The sequence below is a fragment of the Pelodiscus sinensis genome, chromosome 13, assembly GCF_049634645.1.
Source record: "Pelodiscus sinensis isolate JC-2024 chromosome 13, ASM4963464v1, whole genome shotgun sequence".
Classification (NCBI taxonomy): Eukaryota; Metazoa; Chordata; order Testudines; family Trionychidae; genus Pelodiscus; species Pelodiscus sinensis.
Genome location: NC_134723.1, coordinates 4,999,367 through 5,027,263, shown reverse-complemented (window position 1 = coordinate 5,027,263; position 27,897 = coordinate 4,999,367). Strand labels below are relative to the sequence as shown.

At 53.7% G+C, this 27,897-nt stretch overlaps 3 protein-coding genes across 7 annotated transcripts in view; 1 reads left to right on the top strand and 2 right to left on the bottom strand.

The window, feature by feature from the left end:
* The window catches only part of TSPAN6 (tetraspanin 6), a 23,799-nt gene extending 14,705 nt beyond the window's left edge, over positions 1–9,094 (bottom strand). The window contains exon 1 of the mRNA XM_006137425.4: positions 8,945–9,094. The gene's annotated coding sequence lies outside the window, so the exon portion shown is untranslated. The remainder of the gene's footprint in view (positions 1–8,944) is intronic.
* On the top strand, positions 4,266–20,186 carry SRPX2 (sushi repeat containing protein X-linked 2). 2 transcript variants are annotated; one of them, XM_075896746.1, is made up of 12 exons: positions 4,266–4,571; positions 6,009–6,097; positions 6,549–6,713; positions 10,344–10,427; positions 10,912–11,103; positions 14,535–14,711; positions 15,228–15,354; positions 15,496–15,617; positions 16,006–16,185; positions 17,486–17,619; positions 17,696–17,817; positions 18,411–20,186. In XM_075896746.1, exons 3-12 carry the CDS (start codon positions 6,644–6,646, stop codon positions 18,589–18,591), a joined length of 1,389 nt encoding a protein of 462 aa, XP_075752861.1. In that variant the 5' UTR covers positions 4,266–4,571; positions 6,009–6,097; positions 6,549–6,643; the 3' UTR covers positions 18,592–20,186. The 2 variants fall into 2 exon arrangements, with proteins under 2 accessions (XP_075752861.1, XP_075752860.1); XM_075896745.1 differs by lacking the exon at positions 6,009–6,097 and having other exon boundaries at positions 4,267–4,571.
* The window catches only part of SYTL4 (synaptotagmin like 4), a 24,011-nt gene continuing 16,069 nt past the window's right edge, over positions 19,956–27,897 (bottom strand). For all 4 annotated transcript variants that reach the window (XM_075896739.1, XM_075896740.1, XM_075896741.1 and 1 more), the window contains exons 14-17: positions 27,082–27,175; positions 25,710–25,809; positions 21,394–21,602; positions 19,956–21,101 (exon numbers count right to left, since the gene is read on the bottom strand). In XM_075896739.1, the coding sequence (XP_075752854.1) occupies positions 20,959–21,101; positions 21,394–21,602; positions 25,710–25,809; positions 27,082–27,175 (546 nt within the window). In that variant the 3' untranslated portion in view covers positions 19,956–20,958. The remainder of the gene's footprint in view (positions 21,102–21,393; positions 21,603–25,709; positions 25,810–27,081; positions 27,176–27,897) is intronic.

Here is a 27,897-nt window from a genome sequence, read left to right as displayed (position 1 = left end):
AGAAGCTCATTGGGTGGGGCAGAGAATTCCAGCGTCTCTTGGGGAGTCGTGGGGGAAGAGGCCATCATCAGCCTGAACTTGTCTTTCGTCCAGTAAGCAAACGGCAGCAAGTGCAGGGCACGGAGCCCACACCTCAGCCTGCCGCGCTGAGATGGGGTCAGCTCCCCTCAGGATGGCTGAGGTGAGATCTGCATTTGAGAGGAAGTGGCACTGGGAAAAAAATCAAGCCATGTCATAAAAGACCTGGCTTTTGACCTGAGTGGATCGTCACCACAGAATTCTCTGCTTTGTCTAGGTGTTTATTTCTAACCCCTTTCATTTGCCATTTAAGCCCATTTTCACCAAAAAAATTCCTAGGTTTTACAAAATTATTCATTCCCCCCACCTCAATTTTCAGCCTACTTTTGTATCAGTCAAATATATAAAAACACCTTGTTTTGGAAATGCAGCTATGTATCAATCTAAAAGATACACCCAATAAACAAACAGGCATTCATGCAAGCACTGAAGAGTGTGCACCTCTAAACATACTGATAATTTCACGCCCACCACATACACATTTCAAGCTGCTAGCAGATAACGGTGTAAAGAGCTGACATGCTAAAATGAGAAGAAAACAAAAATCTGTATCAGATTATGTGTCAGCACATAAGAAAGTATTCAAAAGTTTTGAAAAAAAAACCAAAGAAAGGAGAAAAGGATGAAGGTGAGTATATGTACTGCAAAGGCATGGTCCAATTATTGAATGTAAGTATTTTTTGTCTAATAATTCTAAGTCTGTAACGGTAAACTGTTTATTCGAATGAAATGTTTTATTTAGGGATTACAGAAACATTGGGGGTTTTTTAAATCGGAAATGGCATTGTGTTTTGAGTTCTGTTTTAGTTCTGCAGCAAACCACAATTCAAAGCATTAATCTACTGAATATTCTCCTCCCCCCCAACTTTCCATCCACCAAAATATTAATTAGTTAAAATTAATCGTTTTTGCACTGATTTTTGCCTGTTTCTGTGGCAGTAGTCACTGATATATTCACAAGAAACATTAAATAAAAATGGAACCCCACTAGCCCTTTTTAGAGCACATTCTCTGTGGTCGTATCTGTGCACCATTTCTGGGCTGGGGCCTGCTCCTAAACTGAATTGGATGGACTCCACGGATCCTGGGGATTTCAAATATTGTTTCAGTTGGCCCAGTGCAAACTTCTCAGTGAATTGTCCCGGGAAGGGGAGGTTAGAGACTGGGGGGGTGGCTGTTTAGGACATTAGTATTCACAGTTGTTTCTGGAGCACATGTAAACTGCAGCTTGTCTGAACACTGGCGACTGACTTTCTCTGAGAGCAAGGGCCATTAATGAACAGTTTCAATAAGCACTCCTCCATTTCCGGCCGGCTCTCCCCACATAGGATGGGAACAGGGCCAGATTGCATAGCACTTCTGACACCACAAGAACATGTGATTGGGACGGTTTGGAACACAGCCAGGGTCTGTGGCACTTCCCCTTCGACCCTGTCACCCTCCAAATCCAATCAGCGTATTCTGAAGACTGCAATTGCCCACCTCCAGAGCCAGCCGGAGGCGCTCTGAGCTGGGCAGCATATTCACCTCCTTGAGGGCTATGTCTACACTACAGCTTTTGCTGGAAGCGGCAATGCAAATGAAGCACTGATTAGCATTTTGTCACGCTTCATTTGCATAATCTAGTCGAGCCGTTTTTGTGCAAGGGCTTTTTCTGCAAAAACATGCAATGTGGACGTTTCCTTTTTGCGCAAAATCCCCTTTTTGTGCAAGATCCTTATGCCTCAAAAAGGGAGGCATATCAATCTTGTGCAAAAAGGGGGTTTTGCACAAAAAGGAAACGTCCACATTGCTTGTTGTTGCGCAAAAACGGATTGGCAGAAAACATGCAAATGAAATCTCAACTTATGCTAATGAGTCTCTTATTAGCATATTTTCTGCCACAAAACCATGTAGTGTAGACGTAGCTGAGGAGTTCCGTGGGACAGACGTGGCGGAGAAACAGAACATCTTGCTGCCCGCTATGGCCATGAAATGATAGTATAGAATCTACTTAAGCGACAGATGATGCGATTCATTCTGAGACCACTATCCCCAGCCTGCTAGTCTCCTTGTCTCTCTTTTCACTTCCAGCAACATCACGTTCCTGGGAGGATAGTTTAGGGGCCATCATTAGAATGGTTGTGGATAGCAGACATTTGTAATGTCCTATCAAAGCGTCTGTCTTATGCCCTGGAGTTATAAGAACCAGGTTGATCAGATGCATTCAGCACAATTCAGCGATCTGAGCACAGGCTATAGCTAGGAGCGTCTGATTGCACCCATGCTCAGAACCGCCGTGGCTTTGGACAACTCTCGGCGCTTTCTCTGTCTGCACGATGGGGTGAAGATAACCAAAGTCGCCTACCTTGGAAGGGCATGTGGGAAGTGTCCCACAAGATGGTAAATCTTGTGAAAAAAAATCCTAGAGCCAGCTTTTCTGCTGGTGGAAACTGGTGCCAATTTACACCTGCAAAGAAATTGACCCCTAGTGTACAAAAGGTAAGCCGCAGCCCAGATCATTGCATGACATGGGGTAGGCTGCCAACCCAGTGTCAGACACTGCTAGGGGTGCCAGGTAGATCCTGCTAAAAAACTGGACACACTTGTCGGGTGGGGGGGTGAGAGGACCATCTGGAAGGGAGGTGGGAAGCAGAGCTGGGGGGAGGTCGGGGCCGTGGAGCTGGAGGGGAGGATGGGGGGGCCCAGAGGAAAGGGGGCGGGAAGCAGACCTGGCAAGGGGGGGGATGCAGCCACTGGCCGCAGCCGGAGTCCTTCCGGACACGCCCCCGGCAGGCACTCCCTTTACTTGCCAGCAGAAGTTGGGCGGGGGCGGGGCTGGGAGCCACCGGCTTCTCCCCCCCCCCCCCCCCCCCCCGGCCCTGCTTCTGCTCGCATCCAGAGGATCCCAGCTAGGAGGTGGAGCCTCTGGTCCCGTGCAAAACCGGGGTGGGGTGGGGTGGGGTGGGGTGGCTGGGAGTCCTGGCCCCCACCCTGCTCCACCCCACCCGGCTTTTGCGAGCAACCACAGGGCTCCCAAAGCCAATTGCGCTCCGCCTTCCAGTCGCTCCCCTGCCCCCGCCAGGCTTCCCTCTGGTGCCCAGCCGGGAATTCACAAAATACCGGACATTGCACGTGTCTGGTATTTTCTGAATTTTTCTACCAGACAGATGGCGCAAATACAGGACTATCTGGTAGAAAACCAGACACCTGGCAACCCTAGACACTGCCCAGTTAGGGTTGCCAGATGGTTTCAGAAAAAATACCGAAAAAAAAAGGACTCCGAGAGTTGTTAAGCAAAAAAACCCCCAAAAAACAAAAAACGTGGCTCCTTTAAAAAATACGTGGTGAGGCTTTTTGGCCCTAACAGGCTGCCGGTGGCTGCCCGCCATCTTGCCTCCCTGCGCAGGGCCAGACAGCTCCCCTGCAGAACCTGGTAAGCCAGCGTTTCCTAAACGGTATTCCGTGGAACCCCGGAGTTCCACAAAGTGAAAATAAGGGTTCCGCGAGAAAATTCCATTACAATAACATTTTATAATTAAAAAAATAATAATTAATATGATGCGATTTTTGTTTTTAAATATGTGCAGTTAAACTAAACGTTGATCTCATGACCTCGTTTAGCATTTGTTTATTATTATTCTTATTTGTGGTCTACTTTTTCAGTTCCATATATTAGACTGTGATTAGGGGTTCTGCAAAATTCTTTTGAGTTTAAAAGGGTTCCATGGCCAAATAAAATTGGGAAACACTGGGTAAGCACTAGGGTTGCCCGGCTGCCTCCATATTGAGCTAGACAGCTCGGGATTTTTGCCTTCTGGCCAGGAAAAAATCAGAAAGTACCGGACATTTTAAGTGTCTGGTATTTTCTGTTTTTTTTTACCGGACAGGAAGCGAAAATACTGAACTGTCTGGTTCAATACCGGACACCTGGCAACCCTAGCCCAGTTTGGGAGCCTGTTCTCCTTCCTCCCTGATCCTTGGGTCTGGGCTTGGATTTGAAAAGGGTGCAGCCAAAGGGAACTGTGGTAAAGTGGCTGCCCGGTGGAGCCTATGAAATGTTGCTCTGCTGTCCCCTGGATTGCAGAGCCTGCTCATGCTGAGTCATGAATTATGCAGCCCTCAATATTCCATATCCTAGACTCAGGCTTAGCTACTGTAGCTATTGCTCTAAGTGTGGGCTGCAAGCCAAGGAGAGAGGCACCGTCCTGTCCACGTTTGGGCTTCAGTGGATAGATTAGCTGCTTAGAACCCTGCATAGGGTGACAATCCTTCAGCTCCGGCTAAGGTCCTCCTCCCTAGCCTTCTCTCTTTTCTCCCCCTCCTCTCTGAGGGACACTACAGCTTTAAGAAAACATCTGGCAGATGCAGACACCCGCACATCTGGGCAGCGTTAGCGGAGTCTCCGACATGCCGGAACAAACCACTCACTTTGAGAAAGTTAAAACACAAGTTTCCTGAAGAGACGGCGAGGAGGAGAGAGAGGGTGAGGAGAAGGAGCAGCAGCGCAACAGGTAAGAGCAGCTTTAACCAGCTATTTGACGTCCATCCACAAGGGAAAGGGACCCTCTAGGTAGCGTGGACACAGAAAGTTTTTGAACTAAGCTACCAGGCTGCCCCTGGAGCTGAGGTTGAAGACAAATATTCCTGCATGCTGCATGACAAGCCCCAGACACCTTCCTCCTGCAGAGGCAGGGGAAGGATCCCAGCTACCAGGTACTACTACAGGCAGGACAAGCTTCTCTGTATACAGAAGGCCCAGGGGGGTTCAAGAGATGAGCATGATCTGACACGCTAGAAGAGCGATATGAGCTAGTGGGAGGACTTGGAACAATAGAAATGGGAGTCGGGGTGTCTTTAAATATACTATCCAGCATCGCCAGGAAGGAGCAGGGATTTCTGTCCTGTTTTGCTTTTCCACTCAAAAACTACTTGCCAATTTGCCAGGCTATTTCTCTGTGTTTGTTAGAGACAAACTCCCAGTTCTTAGTTAGGATTTCCTGGTACCCAGTCTGTCTGCCTGTGTGCCTCTCCCCACCCCCCAAATCTCATTCTTTTTCACTGCCTGCCCTCCTTCCCCTCTCTCTGTCCTGTACCCCAGTTCCCCAGCCCTTATGCATTTCCGCCGCACTCGTCTATTGCAGTAGCACTGACCTAAAGCCACACTAAACAGTGAGCACGCATTTTTTTTTTCACGCCTGTTCCAGCCGAGCTTCCTGTAAATAATGTTTGCTCCCTGCCTTGGCCCTAATACCTGTCCTCACTCGGGGCAGCTGCCTCCAGGCTCTGCCCTGGCTGAATCCCAGAGGAGGGAAGGGAAGCTCTAACTCAGACAGCAAACAAACCTAGAGAGTCAGTCACAAAGAAACTCTCCCCATGTTGTCTGGAGCAAGGCCCTCCTCCAGAAAATCAGTCCTAGAGAGACGTTTCAGAGGGGTAACGGAGTTAGTCTGTACCAGGAAAAACTTAAAAAACAACCAATAGTCTGGTAGCACTTTAAAGACGAACAAAACATGTCGATGGGATCATGAGCTTTCATGGGCACAGCCCACTTCTTCAGATGACCGGAGTGCTGGAAGTCCACAACCAAGAATAAATAAGGGAAGGAGGGGAGAAAAAAATTGGAGGGGGGAGGAAAGGGGATGGAAGAGGTGTTACTAACCAGTGCATTTAGCTAGCCTCTTTTCTGGAGGGTTTATCCTCGCTTCTGTATCTCCCTCCCCCCCCCCCCCCCCCCCCCACGCTCTCCACTTTTCTACCTGTTTATATGGGCCCAATCCCCTGTTGTCGTGTACAGCCATTCACACTAGCATCAATCAGTTGATAAACACACCTCTTCTGACCTGGGAGCCTTTTCACTCACGGCAATGGTGCAAGTGATCGCACAAGATGTAGGGCAATGGTGAACTTGGCCCTTCGGTTCCAATAATTATGATCTGCTTGTGCTCTAGGTGTGGTGAATTTCCGTTAGAAATGAGCCCAGATTATTAGAATTACTTAACAGAACCCTGGAACTTGGTCTCAAACTACCCGCTTTGGAGTAAGTCCCGTCTCATTTCAGCATGAATTTCTTCCACATTAACCAGCCTTTGATTCGGTGGAAAACAGTGTTGCCAACTCTTATGATTTTATCATGAATCTCATGATTTGGTGGAGAGGGGTTCTGAAAGCTCAGGGAATCTCTCCTTTCATTTTTTTAAAGGAAGTTTCTAGCCCTCAATATTGGATTCCCTGGAGGCTTTAAACTAAAAACACCCCTTAAAGCGAGCCCAGCATTTGCTATTTTTCAAAATCTTGTAATTTTTAAGCCCCTCGGGATGGCAAGGCATCAGACTCCTGAGTTGTCAATGCTTGGGGTGGACAATACCGGGGAAAAATCTGGATCTGACCACCCTGGCCTGGAGAGCACAGCTGGGGGAGAAAACAAGCATGTGTGGAGCAATAACCAGTGGCCCTGGGTTCTGTTTCAAACCCATTTCTCTTTATTCTAGGTTCCAGTCTACACTGCTGCCTGCTGGGCTCTCTGGGCGGCAGCCTGCCTGCTGGTTTCTAGCCCCCCAGGCACAGGTCCACCGTCCATGCTACAATGGCGCAAGGAGAAGCACCGCTCCTGCTGCTGTTCCTCACCAGGCTGGTGTCCTCCACGTGGTATGAAGGTCGGTGTCCACCCAGCAGCAGCTGGGGCTGCAGGGAGTGAAGGGGGCCTCTCTCAGGGCCGGGGAGAACCTGCTTCTCTTTGGGGGTGTCGGTAAAGGAGTAGAGCAGCGGGAGCTGGTGCAGTACATAGCTGGGGGCACTCGAGTGTGGTGAAGGAGGCGGGGGACGGGAGCATGGAGGGGAGCTCTGAGTTTGCTGGAATAAAGGACTAAGTTCAGCCAAACCCCAGCACCCCGGGAAAGGTGACCCCGTTAGGAATGGGTTAAGGGCCGGCCTTAGGCCGATTTGTCCGATTCCCCCGAATCGGGCCCTGCGCCTAAAGGGGCCCCACACCCTGAACCCGGAATTGTGCTGGGTGCACTGTGGGAGGGAGCATCAGCACCAGAGGGGGAATGCAGCGGCTGTCTGCGCCGCAGGAGGTGTGAGTTGAGTGCAGGGTTTCCCTGCATCGTGGGGGGGGGGGGGGGTGTTAACTACCTCCGGGGCTTTGCGGGGGAGGTAGCTGGGGGGGGTTTTGTGTGCCGGTGTTGTTGGGTTTTTTTTGGCTCAACCAAAAAAATTTCTGCCCCCCCCCCCCCGTTGAAACTTTTGTGTGCGTTTTTTTTTTTTCTTTCTTTTGCTCAACCAAAATTGCTGCGGGGCCCCGTCGAAATTGTTCAAATTGGGCCCCGCACTTCCTAAAGCCAGCCCTGGGCCTGGTGACGGAGGCCAGGCACACCTCAGCAAGGTGCTCTCTTCTCTCTCCTTGTGGGGATCCAGGTAGCAGGCAGCCGTGTAGGGAGGAGACAAGTAAAGTATCGAAGTGGACCTGCCCTGCAGTGGGCTGAGTGGCAGGGAGGAGCTGGCGGTTGGGAGATTAGGAAGGAGCTGGGGAGCAAGAGACGAACCTACCCCGGGAGACTGGGGCCAGTCTGACAGGACTGCTCAGAAGGCCTGGCCGATAGGGTTGCCAGATGGTTTAAAAAAAAACCGGACACACTTGACATTACATCACAATCTACATTATTTAGAAAATACCGGACGTTTATATTTTCTCATTTATATTTTCTCAATTTGTTTCCCGAACAGAAAGCTCAAATACTGGATTGCCCGGTTCAAAACCTGACACCTGGCAACCCTACTGGCTGAGCCTGCGGTGACTCTCTGCTGGGGGTAGGGAGTGGAAGAGACAGACCCAGCAACACTGGGGTTAGGAACCCAACCAGAGAGGCATAAACAACCAAACTTCCCCTGCGCCAGCCGCAGTGACAGGAGCTACATTTTCCCACACTGTAGGCGGTTGTTTGCCTAGAATCGCCACCGCGAGTGCTCAGACCAAAATCCGAGCCGTGGCTAACCAGGCCACTTACAACCCCTTCGCTTATTTGCTGTCCAAACCCAGCATCCCAGCTGCGAACTAGTGCCAGGGGAGGGTAGAAGGGGCTTTCTGGAGGCCCAGACATCCAACCACTGTAAAGGCCTCTGCAGTCCCCTGGAGAGCTGTGACCCAAATGCATTAGGCTGGTCTCAGTAGTCTCATCCTTGATCCTCTCTGCTTTGTTGTCTCAGCCTCCGCCTGATTCACACTGAGTGGTGATATCACTGGGTAAATACAGACGGGGATGAAAAAGCCCTGTCTCCACGTATGCCTCACTCTCTCCTGGAGGGGGTGGCTCTGTGGCCTCCGCGTCAGGTTTATAACCACACAGTCAGATCGCAGCGGGGCTGAGTCAGCCCAGCCTTCCGATGAGGTAGATACATTGAGTCCCGTGCGCTTTGCTGCGTGTGAGCCTTAAAAACGGAGGTGCTGGCTGCTTGGGGTGGGTGTCAAACGTCTCCCGGCACTTTGCAGCAGAGCAGGGCACTTGCCTGGATGCTCCCCCCGAGGCTCCCTGCATGGTGGGTGCTGGTGCCCAGAGGTGGCTGCACGCGAGCGGTGCTGCACGTAGGAAGTGTGCGAAAGGCTCTGTAGAAACGAGCGGATCCGAGGACAGGGCAGGTTCGCTGGGTATCAGGGTGGGATAGGGGAGTTGTGATAGTTCATAAAGTTTCCCCCGGCATGTTGGCGCTTCAGAGGGGCTGGTGGATGGCGTGTACTTAGGTGGCAAACACTCCTCTCCTGCCACATCCCCCGCACCCGTCAGCACTGCAGCATGGCAGGGAGAGCAACAGAGAAGGCAAGTCTCTGGACCCAGTTGGGTCAGTGCGGGAAGTGGGGTGGAGGATCGGAGCAGCTCCCAGTGAGACTTACCGGTCTTCCTAGGGCTGGTGGTGCTCCGATCCTGAGGCCAGGATGATCCGCTCTCCCTCCTTGCTCTGAGCGGGGCTTTCCTTTCCCAGCTCACGCCTCACAGGAGCCTGCGCTCCCGCTTGTGCAGGGAAACAGCTGGGATCCCGATTAGCACACACAGCTACTTTCAAGGCTAATCCAGAAATGATGCATGAGGCACAGGCACTAAAAATAGGAGCAAAATCAAGCCCCTCACATAGACTCTGGAATAGGCCGGGAAAGAAAGGGTCTGGAGAGGAAATCCAGAGGAAAGGTGAGCTCACAGCTCAGGAATGCTGCCCCTCAGCCCATTTCATTCAGTGAGGCTCAGATGCATTCGCTGCTGGCCATGGCTAAGAGAGGGACCCTTTGTCTCCATGGGCTTTCAGCGCTGGACCTCTGCCCGCCCCAAGCCTAGCCTGAGAGGGATCCCTTTGCCGAGTTGCACAGCGGGGATGAGCAGGGGCCCGATCCGGTTCTTCCCACCGCTCCCCCCATTACTGCGCGGCAGGGGGGGCACGAGAGGGGAGTGATCAGTCAGGGCTTCCTGGAATGCTGTTCGTGAAAGAACCGAGTTGTCCCCTGTCCAGCTGGGCGCCGACACCCACTTCCTGTCATGAACCAGCCTGGCCCAGCAGGCTGTTTAGTCTGCTGGATGGTGCCAGCCACACAGCCCACGTCACTGCCAGTGCCCGCTGGGGGAGGAGGGCAGCGCCTGCCTGGATGGGCTCCCCCCTCAGCGCTCGGCTGCAGCTCTGCCTACGGAGATTGGGACCGAGGGAGAGAATCAAGTATCAGCGAGAAAGGAGCAAACCCCTCAGCCTGCTCCAGCAGCCAATCCCTGCAGGACTTTAGGCCTGCTGTTAGGGCAGCCATTTACTCGTGAGGTGACCACACTCATCTGATAGGCCTGAGGGGTTCACTCCAGTGCAGAGGGAATCCCAGTGTTTCCCCCTCTGTGGGCAGTGGGGCAGTGCAGGCCTTGCCCCAGTGGGTCTGCCTCCGCTCTCTGCTCCTGGGTACCACAGAGCCCGGGAGGAGACCGGCGTTCCAGGTTGCCAGGGGGATGGAGACAGACCCTTAACAAGGGCTGTGAATGCTGAGGGGAAGCCAGGGCCTGGGTGGGGGGGTTCCCCTCTCAGGAGACCCCAGCCTGGGAGGCGTTGCTGTAGGAAGCAGATGTTGCCCAGGGAACAAGTCTCTTTGCAGGCGTTCTGGAGAGGGCTAATTCCCTAGAGACCAGCATCTGTGCAGCTCTTGTCACTGTTACTCTGCCCACCCCCACCCCCACCCAGCGCCTCATACAGGCGAGTCTGGGGAGGGATACGGAAGCATGGTGTTCACGCTAAGACCCCACCTCACCATTCTCTCCTCTTCCTAGGCTCTGGCTACGACACTGCGGAGACGTACAACAATGAAGTATATGTGGAAGAGGTTCCCCCAGCTCCTGCTCTGGACTATCGAGGTAACAGTTGCATGCCGGCCCATAGTAGGGCACCCTGACCAGAACTGGCCTCAAGCTACCCCAAATGTCTGGAAACGAAGCACAGTCTGTCTAGCTAAAACAAAAAAACAGGACTATGAAGCACTTAAAAGACTAACAAGATGGTTTATTAGGTGATGAGCTTTCGTGGGCCAGACCCACTTCCTCAGATCAAAGTGTGGAAGAAAATAGGCATGACCATATATACCAAAGGATACAATCAAAAAAATTAACACATATGAAAAGGACAAATCAAATTTCAGAACAGAAGGGGGATGAAGGGGGGAGGTAAATGTCTGTGAGCTAACGATATTAGAAGTGATAATTGGGGAAGCTATCTTTGTAATGGGTAAGATAATTAGTGTCCTTGTTAAGACCTAGGTGTAAAGTGTTACTATCTGTCTAGCTAGGCTAGCCTGTCTGAATATTTAGCATCAATATCTCCCCTCTTCTCTCTGTTTCCTAGTTCCCCAGTGGTGCTACCCATTAAATATCCACTATGGAGAGGCGACCTGCTACTCCCCACGGGGAGGGAATTACCGCAGCAGCCTGGGAACGCGCTGCCTACTCTCATGTGATCGAGGCTTCCGGCTATTAGGGCAGAGATCGGTGCAGTGCTTGCCGAGCCGGCGCTGGACTGGCACTGCCTACTGCAGACGTAAGTCCTGTATGGGAGAGGAGTGTGTGTGAACATTCTAGTGTGTGTGAGCATGCTGTCCTCCGGTGAGTGTGAACATTCCAGTGCACGTGAGCATGCTGTCCTGGGGTGTGCGTGAACATTCCAGTGCGCATGAGCATGCTGTCCTGGGGTGAGTGTGAACATTCCAGTGCGCGTGAGCATGCTATCCTGGGGTGAGTGTGAACATTCCAGTGCACGTGAGCATGCTGTCCTGGGGTGAGTGTGAACATTCCAGTGCACATGAGCATGCTGTCCTGGGGTGTGCGTGAACATTCCAGTGCGCATGAGCATGCTGTCCTGGGGTGAGTGTGAACATTCCAGTGCACATGAGCATGCTGTCCTGGGATGCACGTGAACATTCCAATGCACGTGAGCATGCTGTCCTGGGGTGCACATCAATATTCCTGTGTGTGTGAGCATGCTATCCTGGGGTGAGTGTGCACATTCCAATGCACGTGAGCATGCTGTCCTGGGGTGAGTGTGAACATTCCAATGCGCATGAGCATGCTGTCCTGGGGTGCACGTGAACATTCCTGTGCATGTGAGCATGCTATCCTGGGGTGAGTGTGAACATTCCAATGCGCATGAGCATGCTGTCCTGGGGTGCACATGAACATTCCCGTGCATGTGAGCATGCTGTCCTGATGGAGACGCATGCTGAGTTATGCGACAGACAACGGGGAGGGACTGTTTGGCATTGGTCCTAGGGGCAGCACTTCATGTCCAATGGGACCTGACCTCCGTTCACTAACAGGAAACGGCAGCGACAGAGCTGCTGACTCACAATTTTATCACACGTCTCCTGAGATTTGATGTTTGCCTTAAACACCCAGCTCCAGGACCCGTGATTCGGAGACACTCCCAGCTGTCATTAAAAACGGGGTGCCAGCCCTCCTGCGTGGGAAGAAAAGTGGCAGGACGTGACCCAGACACACCTTAAAGCTCAGGAACCAATAGTCAAAGAGCCCCACAGTTATGATTTCAAATGATTCCTAAGCCAGACTGACTGCTGAATTCTGAGGGTGGTGACAACGCATTGGAGACTCTCAGTCTAGACTACATGCCTTTGCCGGCAGAGGCATGTAAATTAGACTACCCGACATAATCAGTGAAGCGGGGATTTAAATATCCCCCGCTTCATTAAAATAAAAATGGCCGCCGCGTTGTGCCGGTTCAGCTGATCATCGGCACAGCACGGCAGTCAAGACGTGGATCGGTTGGTAAGGAAAGCCTTTGTCGACCGATCCTGTAAACCTCGTTTCAGGAGGCATAAGGGATCGGTCAGCAAAGGCTTTCCTTGACTATGTTGGGTAGTCTAATTTACATGCCTCTGCCAGCAGAGGCATGTAGTCTAGACATACCCACAAAGGGCACATGCTGGGTCCGGTGCCCAGACGGGCTCCAAGCAGCACACACAGGGAACGGCTGCAGCATGCAGCTAGTAAAGCGTTTTGGGCGCTGTAGAAGTGTGAGATGCTGGCCGGTGCCCTCGTGGCTGGTTCAGCCTAGCCGGTCGTCTTTTGTCCCCTCCTGCCTGGAGCTGCTCCACCCCTGCAGTGTCCTGCCTCTTCGCATGGCTTAGTCTCCCGTCAGATCCCGTTCAGCGCCACCCCTCCTGCGTAGCGGAAAATACCACCAAACACTAGTCCAGCAACCTTAGCTTTCAACCCAGACTCTGGGCTCAATGGTTTTTCCACCCATTTCCTCAGGGGCTTTTACCCCCTTTCTGTGCTGGCCTAGCCCTTCCCTCTACTTTAGGCATCCTGCAGCTGGCAGCCAACCTCTGCTTCCTCAGCATCATCCTCAGCAGCCAAGTGGCCTCCCTGGACCACTTCCGACCTCGCCTTGGCTCTGAGCCCTTTCCCCAACCCGTTCCCAGGCTCTGCGAGTTCTTTCTCCTGGAGTCCCAGCTCCCATGTGCCTCTCCCCATGGTCTCTGTGTCCATGGCTCTTTCCACCAGAAGCCTGACCCCACAGAAATACCAGGTCTGCTGCTCGCAGGGAACAGTGCACACACCACCTTGAGTGATTCAACTCAGGCTCCGTTTGTGGAGCACTGCCCACAGCACTGAGGCAGACCGACAGTGCAGGCAGTGAGCAGTTTGCTGTCAAAGATTCGAGGGCCAAGAGAGAGTCTAAAGACATTTGTCTCACCCTGAATGTTCTTTGCTGCCTTCCAGCCAACTAGAGGTGGGATCCAGTTTTCATGAATGTGGTCACGCTGCCCTTTACTTCCTAGGTGAGAATCAAGGGGTGTCTTCCTTGCCTTTGCTTGGTAGCCCCGAAGTTGGTTGTCGGTGCCTAGAGCCAGGATAACCCCCATGGCTTGGTCTCTCGTGTGCTACCTCCCTGGTGATTTCACATCCTCCCCTCCGTGGACTCTGTATGCAAATGCAGCTTTCACCAGGGCTTCGTTTACACGTCTGGCAGATGCGCTGTGTCTCAGCGCTGCCTTGGCACGGCCTTTGAGAGCGTATTTTCAGAGTGTGCGGACAGGTCATTCCCAACAACATTACTGGCCATCCTGGCCCTGGCTTTCATTTTTAAGACCTGGCCTGGCATTCTTTGATGACCCAGAAGACTCCTGTATCCCGCTTGCCTGCTGGATTAAAGGGTTCCTGGGCCATTCCAGGAGCTTGCTCCTTTCCTGTGGCTTCCCACTGTCTCTCCTGACCACCCCACAGGCCAGATCCCAAGACCTGGTTTTTCCCACCGTCTCCTTGCCTGCCTTACATTCCTTTTTGATTCATCACCCAGAACCTCTCAGCTGGGCCAGGTGCATTGCTGCCTGGCTCCAGTTAACTCTTTCTCTGCCAGAGTGGGGACAGACACATTATTACAGGCTCTTTTAGGGTCCGCCTACCCGTGTCCTATAGCCATCACTAATCTCTGCATGCCTGAATAGACGGCCTTTCGTTTCCATGTCCCTCTTCACCTCTGCAGCTTTGCCCTGCGGTTTATTGCCCCACCAGCTGCCTGAAGGATGGAAGAAAACTCCAGGGGCCCTATCAGCCAAGCCACCCCATGGCCTAGAGCAACTGAGCTCCATGCCAGCCCTGGTGCTGCAGCCCCGAATTGTGTGCTGCCCTTAGAGCAGTGTTTCTTAAACTGTGTTCTGCAGCACACCGGTGTGCTGCGGGGCAGTCGGAAGTGTGTCGTGGAGAACAACAGAATTCAAAATGGCCACCCTTAAAGGAGCAGGCAACCTCCCCCCCCCCCCAATAACTTTCCCAAGACCCTTCCCCCTCCCCCCCCGACCTTTTTTTTTTTCCTCTCAACAAAAAAATCCTTGGTATTCCTCATAAAAAAAATATTGTTTGGTGTTCCTCTGTCTTAAGAAGTTTAAGAAACACTACCCTAGGGGGTTCTGCATGCCTAGCTGCTGAACCGATCTGCTGGGTCTGTTGCAGAGATCCGGTGCCACGTGCTGCCGGCCGTGCTGAGCGGCTCCTACCATTGTTCTGCTGGGGCGCTGCTGGACTCTCACTGTGATTACTCCTGCCTCCCCGGGTACCAGCTGGAGGGCGACCGCAGCCGGATCTGCATGGAGGATGGGCGGTGGAGCGGCAGCGAGCCAGTCTGTGTAGGTAAATTCTCCCCCTGCTGTCCTTCCTGCCAGCCTGGCTCATCCTGCACACGTGCCGTAGGGACCACAACGGCCCAGAGGTTCGGCTTGGTGGGGTTGTTACCACCCTCATGGGTTCTCCCTGTTCTCCCCACCTGGGGGGACTACAAACCCCCATTAATCCTGGATGCTGTCTGCTAGGGACTGCAGTGCCATGGTCACGTCCCATGGTGTACCCTGCTTAACGCCCCTGGGGCAGCATGGGCCTTTGGCTTAGGGGGGTTGCTTGGCCTAGCCCTGTGCTTTGGCCTAGCTCCCTCCCACTAGATTATTCTGGGTGTCTGCCCCAGGGGGCTGTCTGCATGGCTCGCCCTGGCTAGGGCAGGAACTATTGCATGTCCCTGCACTTTCCCCTAGCTCCTTGCCCCCTGAGGTTTACTGCCTCCTCCCGGGGTTTCTAGCTGAACTTCCCCCTCCCTGTACTGTGGCCTTGCCCCAAATGGTCCCCCTGGCGTTGATGTTTGCTTTGCCCGGGCAGATATTGAGCCCCCCAAGATCCGCTGCCCAGAGTCACGCGAGAGGATGGCAGAGCCGGAGAAGCTGACGGCCACTGTATACTGGGACCCGCCCCATGTGAAGGACTCTGCGGATGGCATCATCAAGCGGTGAGTGCGGGGGGCTGCAGGACCCCTTCCCTGGGGTCTGATGGTTTTGTTGCCCCGAAGTGGCCACGTGGGGGTTGAACAAAGCCCCGGTTGGGAGAAAGGCACCCCCCACCGAAGCAGCTCTGTGTCTTTTGGGTCCAGAGTGACACTGCGGGGCCCAGAACCCGGGTCGGAGTTTCCGGAGGGGGAGCACGTTATCCGTTACACCGCCTACGACCAGGCCTACAACCGAGCCAGCTGCAAATTCATCGTCAGAGTCCTAGGTAAGGCCGAGCCTACAGCCCTGGGACCTCAGCTCCCCGCGTCTCGGCTGGAGCGTCCAGGTCTTCCCTGGGGGAGCATAGGGGCCACGCTCAGGCCCCAGGTGTGTGGGAAGGAGTTTTGGTTCCTGCATGTTGCCTCCCTGTGTCACCTGCGGGTCCCATGCTCCTGCCCTGCCAAAGCCCTGCTAAGCCCAGGCCACGCCAGCCCACCCGATGCTTTCTCTGCCTCTCCCTTGTGGCCTTTGGCCATACCAGGCTGCCTGGGGCCGCCTCCCCCGTCCTATGGGCACGTAGGCCACTTCTGACCCTGGACGCTCACTTGGGCCTGCGGGGTAGCCCGCCCCACCCCCCAGTACCGCCGCCTCCCTGATCTCCCCTCTCCTTGCAGTGAGTCGCTGCCCTGTTCTGAAGCCGCCGCAGCACGGCTACCTCAGCTGCACCTCCGAGGGCAATAACTACGGCGCCACATGCGAGTACTTATGCGACGGGGGCTACGAACGCCAGGGGACCCCCTCACGCGTCTGCCAGTCCAGCCGCCACTGGTCAGGATCCCAGCCCATCTGTGTGCGTGAGTGTCCGGGGCGAGCCGTGGGCGGGGCGGCTGCACGCAGGCCGGGGCGAGAGCCTGCAAGCCACTGAGCCGCCTCGGCCCCGACTCTTGGGTTTTATGCACCCGGCAGCGCCCCCTTGTCCTGAATGGGGCTGTTGCGGCTCCAGGCCCCAAGAGCTCACCATATCTCCAGTGACAGCACAGGCAGCACCTGCACGGCCTGAGCATCCCCGGCCAGGGGCGCTGGGCGGAGCACGGGCTGCCGGCGGGGCTGGTTGGCTATGCAGATGAAGCAGATACGGGAAGAAGCACAGTGCAGCTCTGTCAGCATCCCCCTCTCCCCCCCTCCTCCTCCAGGGCTGGATTTGCCCAGCAGCCCCTCAGCTGGAGTTAACTCTGTCCCTGGGCTCGCCCTGGTAGTGGGTGACCAGGGATTGTGATAGTCTCACTGTCCCTGGCGCAGACACACACCGAGCCCCCACTCCCACCTCCCTGCCTTTCAGGCTCCAGCTGCCCCCTCTCGGATGGTGCCAAAGCAACCCCTGGAGCTGAATGCCACCTGCCTCTAAGGAGGGGTGGGTCCAGATCTGAGCCGTGGGGCATAGGCACATGGCCGGTTCCTGGAATCCCAGCAGCTGTGCTGCCTGGCAAAAATACCCCTTGCCTCTTCGCAAGCCCCAGAGACTGAAGGGCACGATACAGGGACGTCGCAGGCTGCTGCTCTCCTTAGAGCGCGGCCCCAGAAGTCGTTGGAGTTGCCCCCGCAGTGTAAGCCTGGTGATGGGGAAGAGTCAAAGCCTTCCCGGGTTTGGCCATTTGTTAAAATGGTCTCACACACCAGCCCTAGTCAGCCCTGTGTCCTGCTGGCCAGGCAGTAATGCAGCCAAGCCGGCCAGGCTGCCCACCGTGAAGTCCCCGACCCCAGTGCGGAGACGGAGGTGTGGCCTGCTGCGGCCCTATCTGCGTGGCCTGGCTGGCGTGGCCCTGGTGGGGTCAGCGTTGCTCAGGGTGCAGGAGGGAAGACGAGGATGGGTCCTTCGTCTCGCTGCAGCTGATGCGGTGCAGGTCTGGGCCTCTCCACAGAGCGAGATGCAAACTCCCCAGTTCATGGGACACAGGGATGCTGCCCCCCCCCGGCATATTTGCTGCCCTCTGCTAGAGAAATGGTGATGGAGACCAGAGGCCCCCAGCCCCTGGGAGAAGGGCAGAGGCAGCTGACTTCTAGAGCAGGCCATGCTAGGGTCCTGCAGACAGAGGGGCAGGTGCGTCGGACACCCCTGCCAGCCACCTCCCTCACGCGCCCACCTTCCCGCCTCAGCCATGCAGATCAACGTGGACGTGAACTCGGCCACGAGCCTCCTGGATCAGTTCCACGAGAAACGGCGGCTCCTCCTCGTCTCGGCTCCCGACCCCTCCGATCGCTACTATAAGATGCAGATCGCCATGCTGCAGGTGAGACCCTCCCCTGCGCCGCCTCCTGCCCCAAACCCAGCCCGCAGCCTGTGACGGGCTCTTCTCCTCTCTGCAGCAAGCCACCTGCGGGCTGGACCTGCGGCACGTCACCGTCCTGGAGCTGGTGGGGCAGCCCCCCCACGAGGTGGGCCGCATCCGGGAGCACCAGCTCTCCCCTGGCATCATCGAGGAGCTCAGGTAGATGGGGTGGGAGACAGACGCAGTAGCTACTGCTTTCGCAAATGCGTGGAGATGGCGGAGAAGGGGCTTGTGCTTTTGGGGCGGAGTCCCAGCCCAGCAGACTGTGGTGGAGCACAGTGACGGAGCCTCCAGACACAGCTGCTCACAGGAAAGGCACCCGTCATCCTGAGCACGGGATGCGTGACGCCGGCTGGCACTAGTGGGGAGGACAAACTGTGGTGTCTGTGCAGCTGGAATGGCCGTGTCCAGGCTTGCCACCTGGCTGCCATGCAGACCCCTCCCCCCCAAACTCAACAGGGCCCCCCCACGGTCCTGCCCTGGCTTGTGGAAAAACCAAAGGGTCCCACAAAATCCAGCAGGCAGGGGAAAGGGGCAGGCTAGGACTGGACTCACGTAAACAAAGAGGCAGCCTGGATCCTAGAGCACAGAGGGGCAGGGCCAGTAGCCGGTGAGGGTCCCTCATGCAGGCTGGGAAACGGGGCAGCCAGCGCAGGACGGGGTGTATAAAGAGGAGCGGGGGGATGGGCCCAGCTGCCGCCAGTCTCCGCGGCTCCGGCCGGCTCTCAGCTGCCCCTGCCTTGCTTCCACAGACAGTTCCTGCACGTCACCCGCGCCAAGTTCAACATGGTGCTGCTGGACAAGCAGGGCCTGGACCGCGAGCGCTACATCGAGCCCCTCACGCCGGAGGAGCTCTTCACCTTCATCGACACCTACCTGCTGAGCGGCCAGGAGGCCACCCAGCGCGCGCACAGCAGGGACACGTGCGAGTGAGCCACTGGCGCGTGGGCAGCCCTTCGCCATCCCAGCCCCGCAGCCTGAGGGGACAGGAACGGCCCTTGGGCCAGCGGCGAGGGAGGAGATGCTGCCAAATGTCACAGACTTTCTGGGGGGGAGGGAGGGGAAGCAGCAGCAGGGCTGAGCTGTCACAGAACCAGCACCCCACACTACCCATTTCCATCACTCTCAGACCAGGTCAGGCAGCAGGGAGCAGGAGCAGATCAATGGGGAGATGTAGGTCACTCCTACGGTTATTTCATTCCTCTCTTGGAAGAAACCAGCTCCAGCAGCAGTAGAGTTCCCAGCTATGAAGTGTGCCCCCCCGGTTTGCCATGCAGGACAAGCACAGCGAGACCTGCCTGTGCCACCCCTACAAACCCATCAAGCATGGCCTCAGCGCAGCCAGCCGAGGGGGAGCTGTGAGCCCTGCCCAGAACACCCTGTGAATTGCCACTGCACGAGGCTTGTTCCAAAGAGCGGGAAGGGGGCTAGGCCGCCTGCAGCCCCTGCCTCCCGGCAGGAGCTAGACACAGTCACTGAGGGAAGAGAGCTTCTCTGAGGTCCAGGGCAGACCCAGGTTTAGGAATCAGACAACTACACAGGCTGAGCTTTGCCTCAGGCCCAAGGTCAGAATCCCCACCTGGCTCCTACAGGGCCTGGAGCGGGCCCAGGCTGCTGCCTGTAGCTTTCCTCAGGCAGCAGGCTCTGGCCACCCAGGGATTTTCTTTCCTACTTTAAAAATCTGATGGGAGTTTGGTTTAACCAATTAAGGTTAAAAAACCCACCCCAGATCCCCCAACTTCCCTATACACTAGGCCTGGCCGAGTCTGAGGGCCACAGTCCAGCCTCCTGCCTCGGTGCAGGACTCCTGCAGAAAGGCTAGTAATGCAGGGGGCCGGTTTGCCACCCTAGCTTCTCTTAACCTCCCACCCTCATCATTCCCCTTCTCCAAGGGGCACGAGGACGGGTGGAGAGGTGAAACAAAGACAGGCCCTAGGGCAGAGTGCAGGTAGCAATGAAGGGCTGAGTGAGCTTGCCTTGGCCGTGCGCAAAGTGGCAGAGATACCCCCCCACACACACACTCCCCCCACCCCCTTAGCTCCACAAACATCCAGCTGCAAGATTCGAAGTCTACCTCTGTGCTGAAGCAGCCCCTCAGGCAAATAGCTCAGCCGGACCCACACAGAACAGACAGGCCGGGGCAGACAAGAGCCTATTCTCGCCCTCACAATTAGCAGCAGCCACTTTCTCCTGCTCCTTGCCCTTCACAACCACGCTCCAGGCACTCCCTTCCAGAGGCAGGGGTAAGCGCCCTCTCAGCCAGACGCGGGAATGACTCCAGTCCTGACGCCACCAGCCACAGCAAGAAAACCTTTATTAAAACAGGTGGCCCTTTGTGGTGAGCCTTGACCAGCAGAGCAGCTGCCAGTACCCAGACTGCTTTCCCAGACACTGAATGTGGACTTCGACTCGTGTCCTTCGACTCGCTTTTCCTTTCTTCCAAGAGGGGGCTGCTGCCTATCTGTTGACAACTGTTTTGCCCCCTAAACAGCCTTTTGTGTTTTCAATGAATAAATCTGCGGAAGGTAGCGGGAGCCGGCCTCCTGGGCAGCAGGGAGGATTTGGTGGGTGGGAGGTGCAGAAGCAAAAACCACGTAAGAGGAAACAGGCCACTGCCCCACCAGAGAAGTCCCACCGCTCTGGCATGGAGGATACCCCGCTACGGGCTCAGATCAGTAGCAGGGTCTGCTCTCCAGAGACAGCACGTGGCGGTTCCTCCCTCTGTGAGATTGTGCCCCTGGCAGAGGGGCAGGCAGCTACAGTTCTGTGCCAAACAGCTTGACCCGAGCACAGGATCGTAACAGGCGGGTGCTGGTTTCTCCCTCCCCACAGTCCCAGCACCACTAGATCTCAGGTTCTCCAGCCCTCATGTTGATTGCTTATGCCCGTACAGCCTCCCCTTTTAGTCTGAGAGGCTCTGCATCCTACCAGGAGGAGAGCAAGTAGGGGAAGCAGCAGGAGATGCTGTAGAGGGGCAATCAAACGAACTGCACGGGACAGGGAGTAGTGAAAACATTAAGAAAAACAAGATTTAAAAGCACTTAGCCCCTGCTAGGGGGAAACCCTGGGGAATTCACTTCCACCAAGCTCGGAGACCAAAACCCTTTCCCTACAATAAGCTACAGCCAAGAACAGGCTGTAAGCCTGAGCCTGCTGAAGACAATTAGCTTTATTACTACACGGGCCGAAGGCACAGCCTGCTCCCCACTCCCTTAGATCCTGGCTGTGGCCCTTGCTAGTGCTGCGGTTGCTCTGCCGGGTGCCGCCTCGCTGGAACTGGCCTTGGGCCCAGCGCCCAGGCTATGGTCTTGGCTTGGCCATGGTGGAGCGGAGCTGGAGTGTTCCTTCTGCCCAGGATCCCGGGAACTGGCGCATCTTCTGCCACAGGCTCACCTCCTCCCCTGTGGAGTCCATCCAGTCCACCACCTGGTCCTTACTCATACCTGAGGGGGCAGAGGTGAGTTAGTGCAGCACACAGCCCCCTCCCCGGAGCGCACGAGAACAGCCTCCGCCAGCCCCACAGAAAATATGGAGCAGGGGTGGTAATGCCAGGGACTGTGTGGGGATGATCGTGGTCCCCTGAAATTTCAGCTTCCTAGTAGGCATCCACCTTCACGGAGGTCTCCAGGGCAAAGCTGGGGTAAGGGGGACAGAACATGAGTGACCCACCGCATCCTGCTACAGCCCTAGGAGAGCAGGGCAGCCACACACAAGGACAGCCAGGGGGCACCTCACCGTTCCCAACGCCCAGCCTGACACCTCCCAGGAAGTCGTTGCTGGACAGTGGCTCGCGGTCCCAGACAGTCAGCTCCAGACAGATGTGCTGCAGGTCCTCGGGGCTGATGCCATTGTAGACAAAGGTGTGGTTGTAGTGAGGATTCAGGGTCTTCTTCATCACAGGAGTCTTCCTCTTGGTGGCCTTGTTTCGGAGTGGCAGCAGGTAGCTGTGGGAGAAGCCCTTATATATTATATAGGTAGCAACTCCCCCCTCAAACAAAGGAGAGACAGCGATGGCCCAGGAGACTGGTAATGGGCTAAGGGGACTCAGAGACATTGTGCCCTCCACGGCAGAGATCAGCCTCTCTAGGGCAGTAGAGGGCCCAAACAGCTGGGCCCAACTGGGGTACACCCAGTCTCGAGACGTCAGCTTTGGACTTGGCCACGTCATTTGCATCTGATAGTCGTTCAGAGAAGAGCCTAGAGGATTTCAGTGCAGTTCCAACCCACAGGAATCCGTTCTGGAACGTGAACAGAACAGCAGCCACAATGGTCCAGGTAGCCAGCATCCTGTCCTCCAAAGAGTGGCCCATGTCAGGTGCCTCAAAGGGCACGAGCACAGCAAACTAATCCAGTGGCCCATCTACCGGTGTCCTGTCCCAGCATCAGGCAGTCAGAGGCCTGGCGACCTGTCCTCCATGAACTTACCCAATTCTTTTCTGAATCCAGCTCTGGTTTTGGCCTTCACAACATCCCCTGGCAGTGAGTTCCACAGGCTGTGCTGTCTAAGTCCCGCCTTTTTTTTAAACCTGCTGTCTGTTAATGTCACTGCATGGCTCCCAGCTCGTGTGTTAGGAGAAGAGGTAAATAACACTTCCCAAGTCATTTTCTCCACATTTTCTAGACCTCGATCATAGCCTCCCCCACCCCGGTCATCTCTTTTCCAAAATGAACAGTCTTTTTTACTCTCCTCATATGGAAGCTGTTCTAGACCTTTCATCATTTTTGTTGCCCTTCTCTGAACCTTTTCCATTTGTATACCATCTTGTTACAGATGGGCGCACAGTATTCCAGGTATAGGCATACCATGGATTTATATAGGGGCATTATAATATTTTTATCTTGTCTCTTTCCTAATTGTCCCTAATATATAGTTAAGCCTCTTTTTGATTGCTGCTACACACTGAGCAGAGGTTTTCAGAGAACTATCCACACTGACTCCAAGATCTCTCTCGTCTGGTATCAGCTAATTTCAACACCATTTTGTATGTCAAGTTGTGATTATGTTTTCTGACGTGCTTTACTTTCCATTTATCAACATTGAATTTCACCTGCCATTTTCTTGCTCAGTCATGCAGTTTTGCAAGATCTCTTTGTAACACTTTACAGACCGCTTTGGATTGAACGATCTTAGTTCATCTCTGTAATGTCTGCAAACTTTGCCATCTCTGTTTATCCCCTTGATCATTTATGAATCTGTTAAACAGCACAGCCCTCTGTACAGATCCCTGGGGGGCCCAGCTGTTTGCCTCTCTTCATTCTGAAGACTGACAATTTATTTCTGCCTTTTAACCAGTTACTGTCCCATGAGAGGCCCTTCCCTCTTATCCCATGACAGCTTACTTGGCTTAGAACCTTTGATGAGGGACTTGTCGAGGTCTTTATGAAAGCCTATGTACACTGGGTCCACTCAGTCACCCCTGTCCAGATGTTTGTTGACCCCCAAAAGGAATACTAGTTGCCTGGCATAAGTCAATTGCTAAAATCATCTACAAAAGCCATGTTGAGTCTTCCCCCAACTAATCATGTTGATCTACAAGCCTAACTATTCAATACTATGTTTTCAACCAAATCTGCCTGGCACTGAAATTTGGTTTACCGGCTTGTTATTACCAGGATCACTTCCAGGAGTGCTGGAACTAAGAGTGCTGCCATACTCCCTGGCTTGTAGTGGTAATAACTAGAGCCCTGCACAGTTACATAATTTGTATCCGCATTCTTATCAGCAAAAATGAGCCACAAATATCCACATCCACATCCTTGAATACCTGCAGATAGCCGTGAATTTGCAAGGCTCTAGTAAGAACACCAAATACGTAGATTCCAACATCAGCACAATAAAAATTGTTCCAGTATCCCTCATCACCTGTCCCGTTAGCTGCCCTCCAGTCATCTGGCACAGGAGCGATAGGTTACATGCCAGTCAGTAGTTCTGCAATTTCATATTTGAGTTACTTCAAAACTCTTGGGTGAATTTCGCCTGGTCCTGGTCATTCTACTGTTTATCAATTTGTTCCCAAACCCTCCTCTATTGACCCCTCAATCTGAGCCAGTTCCTCAGATCTGACACGTAAAAAGAATGGCCAAGTATTGGAATCTCCTTCACGTCCTCTACCTCAAAGACTGACACAAAGAATTCATGTAGCTTCTTGGCAATGAGTGCACTTCCTTGAGTACTTCTTTAGCACCCTGGGCATCCAGGGGCCTCTCTGTTTAGCAGGCTTCCTGCTTCTGACTAGCAAAGGTCTCAAAAATTAATACCAAAAGTTAAGTTAGTTAATTCCTCAAATCCTTGTGTGGCCTGCCTAATTATACTTTTACACTTATTTTCCTCACTAGGCTTTGACTTCCAATTTGTAAAAGATGCCTCCTTGTCTGTGTCAGCATCTTTTATTCTATTTAGCCCTGGTGGCATTTTGTGAGTGATCCTTTTACTCTTCTTTTTAATTTGTGCTATACATTTCCTTAAAGCCTCTTTTGGGGTTTTCAAAACGTTTCCATGCAGATTACAGGCATTTAAATCTTGTTCCTGTTAACAGCTGTTAAATTAGCTTGCTCATTTCTATGCAGCGTCCCTTCCTTAAGTTTTATGCTTCTGTAGTGGGCTTCTATAGTATCACCCGTCCCTCCCTCCCCCACACACCCTGAATGTTAAATTTAATTACTATTGAGTGGTTCCAATATATTCGCCTCTTGGACCAGATCCCACGCTCTACTTGGGACTCAGGGCAGGGCGAACGGGGCGGGCGCACCGGGCCCTGTGCTTAAAAAAGCCCCAGGCATGCGCCGTGGCAAAGGGGGGGGGGGCGCGGAGTTATGCTGCCCGGGGCCCCGCAAAACAGTCATCTGCCCCTGTTGGGACTAAATCAAGAATTGCTTCTTCTCTTGTGAGTTCCAGACTAGCTGCTCTAAGCAGCAGTCATTAATGGCATCTAGAAACTTCCATTGCATCCTGTCCTCAGGTGACCTCTTCCCAATCAATAAGGGGAAATCTCCCGTTATTACCGAACTATTTATTTTTATCGTCTCTCTAATCTCCCTGAGCATTCGGATCAGGTGATTGGCAGTATGGTCCTACTACGCTACTCTTATTCAAGCATGGAATTTCTATCCACTGACATTCCACGGTACAGTCGGATTCACTTAATATTTCTGACTATGCAACAGAACCACATTTATCTAACCCTCCCTTATCCGTCTCTCGGTAATACATCAGCTGCCACCAAACAGACCCACAAACAGGCCATCTCCTCTGTGGCTGCTAGATGGCGCTGCAGCCTTGCACTTTCCTGTTCTCCAAATTATCCACATGTTGGATCATCTCATCTGGCCTGGGCCTAGGTGAGATCAGATAATCAGGATTCAGCTGTATGTGATATGCTCTCTATTTGATACCACTCCCTAGCACTACATGTTCTCCCATTTCTTTATATACCCATGTACAAAATACAGTGTCCTGTTGTCATCAGGTTCTGTCATATTATAGCAATAGCCTCATGCAATAACCAACCCTCCAGTTCATCCATCTTAGCATTTACACATCTAGATTTGTACACAAGAACTTACAATGTGTCTGCCTGCCTGCGATGTAACCGAAGGGACCTGTTTCTCTTCAGTCCCTACCTGCACTTGATCACCATCCATCTTCTCCTCTTTGCTAGAGGCTGACACGCCACGGGAATAGCTCTTCCCCTACTGGAAGGCTGTGCGCGTCTATTGGTTTGTGACTTGGGTCCAGGCCCAAGAGCTGGAATTGGCCAGGCCCTGGGAGGAAGCTTGTGAATCAAGCGAAGCTTTGTTTGGTGACAAACCGAAGCGTTCTCCTGAAAGCACAGAGCCGAGCTGCTCCACACCCCTCCCCTTTCAGCACAAGCCCATTAAGCATTAACACAGCCTGTGTCCCAGCACCAGACAGCTGGGAACGAGGTGGAGGGCAGAAAAGCCCATGCACTCCCATGCCCCGGCATCAATCCACTCCAGGGCCCCGGCGGATGGCGAGGGCTGTTTTGTTGACACTGTCCATCTCCTCTCACGGGCATGGTCCCGACACTCACCCCTTGACAAAGCTGTCTGAGGTCCCTCCAGATTTGGCAGCTATCAAGTTCTTGGCCTCTTTGATCCAGACCTGGAGTTCACCTCCTTCCTGCCCTTTGCCTAGAAGAGAAAGTCTGAGTCACCCATGTTTTCAGCCATAGCTTCTCTCCAATCGTGGGGGGCGACCCCTCTGTGTATCCCTCCCCTGGCATCCAACACGCTGCAAGACTCTTCACGGCCAAGCCCTCGTTTGCTATCGAACCATCGGTCCTCCCCTCCCAGGGCCCCTGCTGCCAGCTTCCATTGCTGACTGGTTACATCTGCAGACAAGCCCCTAAGTGCCTGACCCTATGCCGCCCCTCGTGCTTGGCCGGTGCTCTCTGCAAAGCTCCGTTACGGTCAGCCTTCAAAACCCCGCTTAGCTCTCCTTTGCCGTGATGCCTACAGAATACTGACACCGTTTAGGCTGCTGGTGCACCAGGACCACCGGCTGTCCACCTTGTACTCCAGCTGTCTGTCCATCCACTGTCTCTTGGTTTTATACTTACATCAACCCCTTCTGGGCAGGGACTGTTTTGTGTTTGTACAGCACCTCTCACAGTGGGGAAAATGAGGTCCCGGCCCACAACTGGGGCATCTAAGCAGCAAGGTCGTACAAACAAACAGAACTGCCGGCTCATGAATGCCAGAACAGCAGGTCCTCTGACATCCCCATCTGTAACAGAGGTACAGTCCCAGCATGCTGTGTTTTATCAGTCCCTGGCCTGATTCAGGCAGGGCCCTGGACCTCAGGAGAACTATCCCACTGCATTAGACAAGGGCAGCTGATCTGCGCCAGGAAACGGATGCAGATTGCCAGTGCAGTTCTCCGCTCAGAAGTTCCGGGAATCCCGCTCTAGCTTGCATGAGAAGCCCGTCACTAGAGCCCTGTAAATCCATGAATATCCGCATCCCTGGCCCATTTTTGCAGATACAGACACGGATACAAGTTTTGCATCAAGAGCCCTGCAAATCGGCGGATAGCAGCTGTACAGCCACTGCTACGCTCGCCTGTGGCTGCGGATATCCAGGGCTCATTTTTACAGATACAGATGCAAATTCTGTACCTGCGCAGGGCTCTACCCATTCCCATTCTGGCTGGATCTGCCTAAAGGAAAGCCCGCCTTGCAGCACTGCTGGAGGTCACTCGCGTTTCAGCGCGGATGGTTAAAATGTTACAGCTGCTTGGTCCAGTGATGGATTGGCTTCCTCCCGAGAACGCGACAAGCAGTCCCCATTCCTGGATGGGCTCCGGATGTGTGGACACTGGATTACATAGTGGACGCCAGCACGCATTAGCCTCTGCACTTGTGTTTACACATTACCCCACGAGCCGAGTTCACCTCAACTCACCCTTTTTCCCGTTGCCCCCAGGGTGTTTGGAGGAAGGGATGTACTTCATGGAAACCACCAACTCCCCTCGGTACTGCTGGGAGCCAGCACCGTCCTGAAAAATGGGAATCAGGTATTTTAGGGCCACCCGTCCCTAGTAAATCTCAGATTCCTACCACTGCAGCCTCGTCTATTCACTAACACGCCCCCAACATCAAGGGCTTATTCTTCTAAAGCCAGTTTAGCTACATGTCTGTGCTGCTTTGTGTGGACTCAATTGGATTTTTACAATCAAGTCTGGCATCCTAGCCAGTGCAAACCCTATGTAAACACTCAAGGTATGTCTAGACTACAGCTGCTCTCCGAGTTACGAACAACTTATAGACCAACACTTGGTCCGTAACTCGGATCCCATAGAGGTACATGGCGACCGCGCTGTTCATAAGCGCGGATCGCCGTTCGTAACTCAGATCTGCATTTACCACCGCTTTGGTCGTAAATGCGGATGGTCGTAAGTGGAGGTGGTCGTAACTCAGGGAGCGGCTGTACATGCCTCTGTCATCAGAGGCATGTAAATTAGATATACCGACATAGTCGAAGCAGGGATTTAAATATCCCCTGCTTCATTAGAATAAAAATGGCCACTGCGTTGTGCCAGCTCAGCTGTTTGTCGGCATGAACCGGCAGTCAAGGCGGTCGGTAAGGAAAGCCTTTGCCGACCAATCCTGTAAACCTTGTTGCACGAGGCATAAAGGATCGGTCGGCAAAGGCTTTCCTTGCTGGTTCATGCCGGCACAACGCGGCGGCCATTTTTATTCTAATGAAGTGGGGGATATT